Here is an 11,048-nt window from a genome sequence, read left to right on the forward strand (position 1 = left end):
TAAAAGAAACCAACATGTTTCGTTTCCAGACTAGTATTTCTTTCTTTACAGAGGTTAAAACTGATTCCTTTATTTCTTAGCCTGAATCTTTGCTGACATTCTATGTGGGCTAGCTTGCAAGCTTGCTAGTTCTCCAAATAACAATATTAGTTAACCATGGAATATAGCAGGTGTGAACCCCCTAAAAAACATGTATTTTTTGTTAATTTAATGTCTGCCTAAACATTTTCTCTGCGGTAGAAATATTGAATGGGGAGTTTACTATCGCAATCACCACGTTTGGTCCTGCTAAGGAGAGGGTCCATAATGACTGCGACGCAGTTTTGTGGGGTACAAATTGTAATAGAAATGCACATTGGCTCAGCACAGCCTGGCGTGACGCGGCCAAAAGTGCCCCTGGCAAAATCCTGTCTGATTGTCATATTTTTTTTTCCATATGTGTTCCTCCAGAGATTCAGAGTCGGAGACAAGAGCGAAAGCGGCGAACCACGGCAAACCCTGTGTACAGTGGGGCTGTGTTTGAGCCCGAGGTACAGAGCCACTCCGCTCTCCTCTTGCATACTGCCTGAGGCCAGGCTCAGCACCTTTACGAATACAAACCCATGAAATTCAAACACAAGGGAGTGTTATTGATGATGCCCTAAGACACTGTAAAGTCTTGAGGTCTTAGACATGGAAGTGGTGCCTTTCTGAGTGCCAACTATCTTAAGTTGTTAGAATGTAGCATGTACACAGTGGGCTCAAACTATACACACTCCCCTCACGCTAGATTCAGTGCATAATCATTCTTCCCTGATGAATTGCTGGCATGATTTAAAGATCAGTACATCTCAGTGTGTTTATCTAAAGTGTAAAAAATTATGTAAAAACCACTTTCCTAAAGGAAGCTGTTCGGGAACTTAACGATTCTTTCTGTTCTCAGCGCAAGAAGACAGCTGTGACCTACCTGAACACCCCTCTCCATCAAGGCACCAGAAAGCGAGGTCAGTCTGAGTAGGGTTCTGCCTATCTCTCGTAAAGAAGCCTGATAGCATGTCTATCAGTGGAGACATGCTGACACTAAACTCTAATAGCATAGACTAGTGATGCACCAGAACAGATTCTTTAACATTATTTAATGCATACTATGCACACATTCATGTTGTAAATGCAAAAGTGCAAAACAGAAGTACTTCAGCCGTGCTCTGTCAAGATATGGTAAGTGTATCTTAGATCAATGATCAGATAACAACTATTGGAATAATGTTATATGCTGTTTGTCTATTTTATGGTCATAAATGTTGTGTGGTTTGTTTGCCCCAAGTGTGAGCCAAAAGTTCTTGCATGTGCTCTAATACTTAATACTAATGCTTGCTTACTATGAACACTGATATCAAAATACACCAGGGGTTTTCAACTGGTTTTGTCCCAGGGACCACCATTCTAACTAGAAAGTAATTTGCGGCCCACTGATGTGCCTGCACGCACGCGCGTGCGTGTGTGTACGCCCCCTCCCCCCGCACAGATATTCTGCCTATAACATTTAAATATGTGAAATTATCAGGGTACATCGCTAGCCACCGCCACGCCCCCTCCCCCTGCACAGATATTCTACCTTTAACACTTAAATATGTGCAGTTATAACGGTAGATCACTAACAGCCGTCGCCACGCCCCCTCCCCCCGCGCACATGTTCTGCATGTAGCACTTGTCAGTGTAATCTGGAAATGTGTTGAAATATCAAAGCGAATTCATAAAAATTCAATAGTGAAATGATCAACATAGACTCATGTCCTGGACCCCCTGCAATGCGGCCACGGACCCCTGGTTGAAAATCTTGAAATACACTTACCAATTTAAAAAGTTTATATTATTACAACTTTTCATATTGTACAATGGCAAATTTTTTGTGTATTTTACTAGTTTAGTAAAGAACTGCGCCCACTTCAGGCGTAATTTCTACGCAATATGCGGGTAAAGACACGGAACGTTATTTACAAACGCTGCGCACTTGGGTGAAACCGCAGATTGCCCGATGCTGAAGCGGATAGAGGCAAGTTGCGCTTCCCGTCTTATGCATAAATGAATGGAGGGTATAAGGGAGAATGGGTGTTCGCCTCAAAGAGATGCGTAAAGGGCGCCTAATTATGTATTCCGTGGTATTTCCTAAGACTGCCTGTCGAGAGCGCGTCTCTAATTTGTGGGAGAATTCTCCGCCTCATAAAAGCAGGTCTAAACCAGGTCTGTTCCATTTGTAACGAAACAAGAAGTGTTTTAGCATGAAGTATCAGCTGCTAAATGAAAACTATGAGCATGCGAGAAATTTGACGCAATTCATTTAAAAACATAAAAAATACGAACATCAGGGTTTTGGGTGGGGATACAGGTGAAAATATAACAGAAATGTTATTTGTTTATATTTGATATATCTTTTAATATAGGCATATAAAAGATTGTCCCACACGCTAGCTGTCCGGCCAGGTCTTACCTAAAATCGCCGTTCCTTGTAGGGTTTAAACCGTCTTCTTTGCCTTTTCCCCCCATCGAATTTTTTTTTTAGTGTGGATGGAAGGGCTAATATTAATGAGTTTCTATATTTACCTGGGTTAGTGTGGACGAGTTCTAAGTTTGCTGTAACCTCATGAACCAAAAGCTCTAATTCTAATTCTAATTCTTACTCATCATCCATGGCGGCAGGAACATGCAGCCCATTCTCCCCTATTTTAGCGGCATGCTAATAACACAAGAGGGCGGAGTAAGGCGGTGATAACGCGACAAGGTTCTTGTTTGATAAATACTACACTAAATGCGGAAACACATTTTGCGCCGTATGCAGTTTGCCAAAGGCACTAATTACGCTGAGGTCGCAAATGTACGCAAATGAGGCCCTCAGTGTTTAGTTAAACATTTTTTTTTAACTTTTTTGTACCCTTCATAAGGCACCCATCCCCCTTTTGTCCTCTGCCAGTTAGACTCCCTGTCATGATCTTATCAAACTGTGGTCTGACTTATACATATTGCCTGACTGTTTTGTCTTTTCGGACTATCCAGAGGCCCACACTGAGGGCCTGATTTACTAACAGGATTGCGCCCATTTCTGGCGTAAAATAGCGGTCGTAAACATAAAACGGTATTTACTAAGGGGGCAGAGTCGCATATTAACGCTTTGGGGGTGTGTACCTGCCAACAAGTGGGATGGCACGAAACTTGGGCGGTAACGTGGGCGTAAAGCGCTATTTAATGGGAGGAGTGCGCCTAATGATGTATTGCGTGGAATTGACTAAACTGCCTGGCGAGCGCACGTCCCTGTTTGCGGGCTAAATTCTCCGCCTCATAAAAGCACGTATTAACAGGAAGCGCATTTTCATTGAGTCTGAAAATTGATATGCCAGCAGTTATAAGAGCAAGGAGAAGACAGAGACAGCGCACAGAAATATTTTTTTCAACACATTTTCAGTAAAGCGAACCACAAATCATTAGACGGTACAGGTTAACCAGCCACGCAATACTTCAATTACTGGACCAGATCAGAGAGACATCCAACCCTCCACCCTACAATCACATTCCATTCCATCAGTTGTTAAAACTAATTTGCAAATATTGGCCTCCGGATAATTTCAACCAGTTTGTGGAAAAGTGAATTCCCCTTTCCACCGTCAACATTAACATTGACTTATAACTCACGTTGTCCCGCAGACACGGGAGAAAGACACTTCACTCTCGTTGCCCGCAGGAGCGAGAGAGAGAGAGAGAGAGAGAGAGAGAGAGAGAGAGAGAGAGAGAGAGAGAGAGAGAGAGAGAGAGAGAGAGAGAGAGAGAGAGAGAGAGAGAGAGAGAGAGAGAGAGAGAGAGAGAGAGAGAGAGAGAGAGAGAGAGAGAGAGAGAGAGAGAGAGAGAGAGAGAGAGAGAGAGAGAGAGAGAGAGAGAGAGAGAGAGAGGCATTGAACTCGCGCGCACACACACACACACACACACACACACACACACACACACACCGACAGAGCCATGACTATAGCTACCCATACAATGCCGCGAGTTCGGCTCTGAACGCACTTTGTGGACTTTGAAATCGCAAACTTTCGGAACCATTGATTGCACCCACGTCCATATATATTGTAGTGAACCCATGTCCCTTGTAGAAATTATTAATCTCGCCATGTACACATCTATATTGTTATAATAGACAGTTTATGCATTAATGCCACCAATAGCATATTCTTTATAATCGTGTTCTTTTAAACATCTCGCTGTAGGTGATGGCGGGCAGAACAACAATATAGCAGCGCACACATTGAATCAGGTTCAGTGATTGAGCGAACGTGAACCAATATATATCTCCTTCTCGCTGAACCTTCATTTTCTCTTCCTAAATAAATACCACTGAAAATGCGCAAAAACGCCGTGCGTTAATGTGCGACAGCAGTTTAAGCAGCGGTCGCAGTGTTAGTAAATCAGGCCCTATATAGGGCGGAGTAAACACAGATTGCCCAGCGTGATCTGGTTTGATAAATACCAAGTAAAATGCGCAAAAACACAGTGCGTTAATTTGAGAACGCAGATTAAGCAGCGCTCGCATATTAGTAAATCAGGCCCTGAGTATGCCCTCAAGTATGTCTCTCTTAGGTGCCTGTTAGGCCTGCCAAATACAATCTGGTGTAACTAGTAGGTTGTTATGTAATGTTCTTAGCAGCTATTGTTTTCTTTTTGTAGAAGTCTAAGAGGTCACTCCTCTCTCGTGTGTTTGACTGAAATTAATTTTGAGTGAGAGTATTTGACACAGTCATTATATAAAAAAAGATTAAACATAGTCTTTCAATTTTGGAAAATGTTTCTAATATGCAGTAACAAAACTAGTGATTTAAGCAATGGACAGTCAAGATATTATAAAATCTAAATCTAAAAATAAACTTTTGTAAAAGATTGGAAAACCCTTATCTATCATACACTATCAGATCAGCAGAAATTGCTAACCCATCAAAGTAACTGCGTGTTTGATTTTTCATTTTTAGTATGTATGACAAGAATTTGGTCAAAAGTAGACGATTCAATTTTCTTTCAGTCTGATATTCTGAATATGCCAATAGTCCTCCTCAAACTTTCTGAGGGTGGAGACCTGAGTTTTACTATATGTTTCTGGCTGTTACTGGTCATGACAGCAACTCTGCCTTCCCTGTCCTTTAACCCTGTTCTCCCTACTCACCTAATGCTTACCTAATATCTGCTTCGCCTCCCTTCTCCGTGCTAGCCAATGAGGACTCCTTGTCAAAGGTATGTCAGACAAATATTTGCTTTTCTGTTCCCCTGCTTCCTTTTTTGTTTTCCCTTTTTTGTTTTGGTTTTTTGTCCCGTCTGTCTCATCTCATTCAGGTCGCCCTCCCAAATACAGCACTGTGTCGGAGTTGAGCCTTCATCCCCCCGCCACCCCCACCGGCAGCCACTTGGCCCCTCAGGCCCCCAGGGGCCCCGACTCCGGGGGCCCTCCTTTACCCGTCCACCCACACACTCTTCCTCTGCCAAACCCCAGCTCTGGGGATGTAAGTAGCTGCCAAAGACTCCATGGCAAACTAGATCCAAGAGGAAGCGCACACATTTCACATAGCTCATTACTGCCAGCCCCCCCCAGTGACCAGCCATCTTATGTGTGTCTATGGGATCCACCATGGAGGTAGTCCAGTGTGGCTTGATGGATCACGCTGGCCTCAGAACACACTGCACAGTAATAGATAGCCTCCTTTGAAGAAATGCACCTCAATTCCATAACATACCTCATTCATCACTCTTTGTCCTTTTATGTTTTGAAGTTGTCCATGGCCTTACAAAGTGAACAGTTCCCTTTTCCCTCCTTGCCTCCTGGTACTTCCCCGTGTTAGGGTTGTTTATTTGCATTCTTGCAAGTTTGGAGAGCAGTGTTGCCCACTTCTTCTATTGGCCATTTTAGAGCAAAGCCAGCTTAACGGTAAGCACCAGTGTCAGTGGGCAAGGAAACACGTCCACTACCAGCTTATTTGTTGTGCAGATTCACAGCAAGTATTTCTTAGTTCTTGGGAAGCCTCATTTTGTAGGTTACTGTCAGAGAGATAGTTCAAAGAGAAGCAAATCCCAGAGCCCACTCCCCTGTTACCTTCACTGTAACTGGCAGAGCATCAAGCAGCTATGATACTGATTGGTGCAATTCTTCCTGACAGGGAGATATCCATGAGGACTTCTGCACTGTGTGCAGACGCAGTGGTCAGTTGCTTATGTGTGATACATGCTCACGTGTCTTTCATCTGGACTGCCTGGATCCACCCCTGAAAACCGTTCCCAAGGGCATGTGGATTTGCCCAAAATGTCAAGATCAGGTAATTGCCTACTCCTTTAAGAGCCAGTGGCCTATATTCAGGGGTGAGGTGGCACAAGCAGTGACAGTTTATGAAGCCCAGCACCAGAACTGTAGCAGGCATCCCTTTTGAAGGCTGTTCCCTACTTTGTAAGTTCAGATGTGTCTTCTGTTTTGGACATCCATGCTTCATTTTTTTTTTTTTTGTATTTTTAGTCAAAATTACATTTTCACTGTTACATTAAGTTTGTGTCTGTGTGGTTTGAATGACTGTTCAAGACAGTTGTCCATAAAAAGTGACTTGTGGGTAAGAAAAAAAGGAAGGTTTGTACATTCCAATATGGCATCAGGTTTGTATTTACCATGTATCTACCTTGATATATATGTATATAATATATATAATATTCATAAACGGAATCAAGTTGTTTATGCTGCTGTCCTTCCTAATGTTGGGGTAATGTTACAGGGAGCTTACTGGTGTTCTCTGTGTTTGGCATCTTAGATATTGAAGAAAGAGGAGGCAATCGCATGGCCTGGAACACTGGCCATTGTTCATTCGTATATAGCATACAAAGAAGGTGAGATATCTCTTTAAAAGCACACCTTTTGGAACATCGATGGACAGTAGTTGTTTAAATGTTCGATACTCAGTGTTAAATACATTTCATGTCTAAACAATGGTTCCATATGTGCGTACATACTACATAGTACTATAGTACTATCAGGGGTGGAGATCTCATTTCATTGTAGGAGGGGACAATACATGGTAACATTTCAGAGAGTTATTCCTAATTCCGGGGGGGGGGGGGGGGGGGGGCTTTCACGAGAGCTAGCATAAACTGCTAAATACTTTATTCTCTTATCACATTAACAAACAGAAATTCAAAGTGATTTTTGAATAATCTAAACGGCATTAAATGCACTAACACGAAATATCTACTCACAGACAAAGAATGTCCAAAGTTCAAGAGAACTTGATGCTCAAAATACATTCTAAAACAGCTCACGGATGACCTTCTGATTACTATACGACCTCTCTACCTCCTGCACCACTGTCTCCCAATGTCGGTAATACCAGCATTGTTCATGGACCGCAGGAAAAAATGACATTAATTTACCTTCAGTTAATTTAACTAATCTGGAGAGGCACTGAGATGTAGACCTACGTTTATTAACTAGCATTAACCTGCCCCTGACAGAACAGTGTCCTAACTGTCTAGCTAGCTATCGTAAGGGTGTTAATTACCGGCATGCGTGTGTTATCGGCAAACGTTCATATTGTCAATCCATTATTAAACTTATGTTTACTTGTTCATATCGATTGGCACTTCGTAAATGGAGTTTAGAAAAACGTCTTCTTTACTAACTACTTACTAACCGAGAGTGAGGTCATGCCAGGAAATATCAGACTGAAGCTGCAAAGGCTCAGTCTGATATTTCCTGGAAGGACCGAACGGTCGAGGTAAGTAAGTTGTTTATTATATGGCATTTTTAGCTCCTTTCATTTTGTAAATGAAAAAATGGTAATTGTAAATAGAAAATATGTCGTTTTATTCAGCTCTCAAGTCTTCTCACGACACAGTGTGTTTCAGGTGTTGCCTAGCAAACAATTACTTGCTAACTTCAAGTTACAATGATCAATAGAAAACGGGCAATGGCTTTAACTTAAAGTGCACCAAATGTGATTCAAACTATAGTAGTCTAGTCTTCATCATCACTTTCAATAACACATTTTCGCTGCTTCTGAATTGTACTGACTTGTACTAAGCCCTATAAAGTATTACCCGCTATCACAATGTCCGCGAGTTCTTGAGTCTTTATTCTTCGACTGTTATCAACTGTCATGGTACATTCAACTGGTTTCGGATTCACAGATAATTTCATAATAGGAGTCCTGATTCTATCAGTACTAAACATTACATGAATTTCCTCATGGCTGTTGATGTCTATAAATATCGCTAATTTTTAAGATGACGTCATTGGAGGGAAATAATAATACTTAAGACCGGCAGAATAACCGTGCAGGGCTGAGGAGAGTTGGAGAGTGTTGAACAGCTCTTCAGCACCAAACTGCAAAATTAAACTTCGCTAAAGAACATTAAAAAAAGCCTGATTAATATTGGGAGCACATTCAATATGTTTGCTTCAGATGCAGTCTGACCAGGACTACCACAGTGAATGCATAATCCCAACAGTGAAGCACGGAGGTGGGAGTGTGATGATATGGGGTTGCATGGGTGCAAAAGATATTTGGGAGATTGCATTTAAATCTCCCAAATATCTTTATAGATGGCCTCACAAATACCTGTGGATATACATACATATTGGCTGACAACATGACTCCCAGTCTCAAGAAGCTTGGCAGAAAAGGAATATTCCAGCATGATAACAATCAAAAGCACACTGCCAGAATCGGCCAAGAGTTTCTAACGGGGAAAAAAAAATGTCAACTTGACCGGGCCAAGTATGTCGCCAGACTTGAATCCAATAGACACCTTTGGGGTATTTTTAAAGAGAAAGGTAGAGCAACACAACCCCCTCCAGCAAAGAGCAGCTGAAAAATAATGTCTGAAGAATCGCAAAACATCTCTCCAGAAACACTGGTCCCCTCCATGTGGGAAGGATTGAGTCCGTCAACAAAGATAAAGGTCGACATACAAAGAATAGAAAAAAGATATTAATCTCAGTAATGTTAGGAGTACTGACATTTGTTGCATTGACCTGTATTTTTACTATGAATTAGTTTTACATTTTTTCATTTTAAGTGCAAACACCCTACTGTTCAACTTAGAAGTTACGCAGTTACTGTAAGGGCCAAGGGGCTCACAAATAATTTTGAATATATTTTCTGTTTTTCTAACAGCGAAAGAGGAGGAGAAACTGAAACTGGTGAAGTGGAGTGAGGAGCTAAAGCAAGACAGGGAGCAGCTCGAACAAAGAGTCAAACAACTGAGCAACTCAATAACAGTAAGACTTAAAAACTAGTCATCATGTTCTGTATTTCTATACATTCAAGTCGTTTTTGTGTAATTTGATTTGTTTATTAGCTGATATTTGCACAGAGACAAACTAGGTAAACACTAGGACATGCTATTTTTGTCTAGTATTTGTCTATTTATAATATGTCAGTGCTTTTCAATCCATTACCAGACAGACAGTAACTATGTGCCTTATTTATGAGTAAGCTCTGTCTCTGACCTTTCCCAAAAGAAATGCATGGAGACCAAGAACACAGTGCTTGCTCGACAAAAGGACATGCAGGTGTCTCTGGAGAAAGTCAAGGATCTGGTACGCCTCATCCATGGCCTCTGTCTCCCGCCCCTTCCTGATGCACCATCCAACACCAATGGCATCGCTAACGGTGAGACAGACCAGCCCCGCTCCAAGCACACAGACTGTGGGAGCCTCACTGATAACATCAATGGCAACAATAACAGCAAGGACATCTTAAAGAATAATGAAACAGATGAGACGGTGGAGCCAGAGGAGCAAGAGGAGCAGGAGGCACAGGAGGCGCAGGAAGTGCACGTGGAGCAGGAGGAGCAAGAGGCACAGGAGGAGCCGGAGGAGCCGGAGGATCTCCACAACAGCACTGGCAACAGCAGTAACCTCAGCACAGCCCCTGAGCCCCCTCAGCCCCAGGCAATGCCCCCTATACATGTGGAGGGAGCCAAATAACACCTCGCCATTTATGGACAGCTGTGAAATACCCGTCTGGGAAACCCATTCAGCGCCTTTATAAGGTGTCCAAAGTTGCCAATCAAAGTACAGTTTCTTTTTTTCATCTGTCATTGAAATGTCTCTGAGGATGAGTTTCCTGACTGCCAGTCAGGAAACAGAGGGTTTTGTCCAGTACCAGCAGTATGCCAATTCAAGGTCTAAGACCATCAGTGTAAAGGATGATCATAATGACTCTAATGAACAATGATAGTAATAATAATAGTAATAAAGGGTTAAAACATCACACCAATGTGTGCCTGCAACAGTCGCCGTAGCGCCTCTTTATAGGGGATGGTTCCTTAGGGTGTATTGGTCTGCAGTTCCGCAAGAAGTGATTGGTGAGAGATATCTAAATGCCCATCTAAAGAGGCTCTTCACCAACCTCTCTCCACCATTCTGAAACCAAAACCACAGCTCTGGAGCAGTCATGAAGCAAGCTACTCTTCAGTGTTGGTCTCCTGTTTCTTTCATAACTGTGATGCTCTTGCAAGCATTCGTGAGTCTTACCACTGACTCGCCATACATGTCCTGTTCCTCCTACATTTAGTGGTGATGACAACCTCCCCCAAACACTCATATTTCCAAGTTTGCTGAAAGTGACCCCATCCCAATTATCTGAGGGCTAGTGGGATTCTGACCCACAGCAGTGGTCTGTGTTCTTCAGATACATGCCATAGTTAGCTCTTGGTCAGTATTTTGGATGTGTGTGGTCACATGCCAGTGGACTTCCTTTGGCCTTGGTTGGGATTCATTTGCTCATCTCTTTTCCATTGTAAAGCACCAATGACAGGAAATGTTGTAGAAGGTGCTCTCAAGGCAGCGGAACTGCATGGGTACAAGAGGTGACGAGAATTGATAGGTGAAGATGATTTGGATGCTGTACATTTGTGCAGATCTCATCTCAGGCGCTTGCCCAACTCACACCCGACTGCTAAGCAAAGAGCAGATTGTCCCAGTGCAGCTTTCACTGAAGATGAGCAGGTTTAGTTCATCATTCTGTTTTGGAGGGGGCACTCTAGGCTCTAGGCTT

General features: G+C 42.6%; 1 protein-coding gene across 1 annotated transcript in view; it reads left to right on the forward strand.

Moving 5' to 3' along the window:
- phf21aa (PHD finger protein 21Aa) overlaps nucleotides 1–9,986 on the forward strand; it is a 46,329-nt gene extending 36,343 nt beyond the window's left edge. The window contains exons 12-18 of the mRNA XM_080843401.1: nucleotides 451–530; nucleotides 923–983; nucleotides 5,347–5,513; nucleotides 6,165–6,320; nucleotides 6,801–6,876; nucleotides 9,162–9,265; nucleotides 9,509–9,986. Of these exons, the coding sequence (XP_080699527.1) occupies nucleotides 451–530; nucleotides 923–983; nucleotides 5,347–5,513; nucleotides 6,165–6,320; nucleotides 6,801–6,876; nucleotides 9,162–9,265; nucleotides 9,509–9,976 (1,112 nt within the window). The 3' untranslated portion in view covers nucleotides 9,977–9,986. The remainder of the gene's footprint in view (nucleotides 1–450; nucleotides 531–922; nucleotides 984–5,346; nucleotides 5,514–6,164; nucleotides 6,321–6,800; nucleotides 6,877–9,161; nucleotides 9,266–9,508) is intronic.
- The last annotated feature ends 1,062 nt before the right edge of the window (nucleotides 9,987–11,048 follow it).

The sequence above is a fragment of the Sprattus sprattus genome, assembly GCF_963457725.1.
Source record: "Sprattus sprattus genome assembly, chromosome: 8".
In the NCBI taxonomy this organism is placed as follows: Eukaryota; Metazoa; Chordata; class Actinopteri; order Clupeiformes; family Clupeidae; genus Sprattus; species Sprattus sprattus.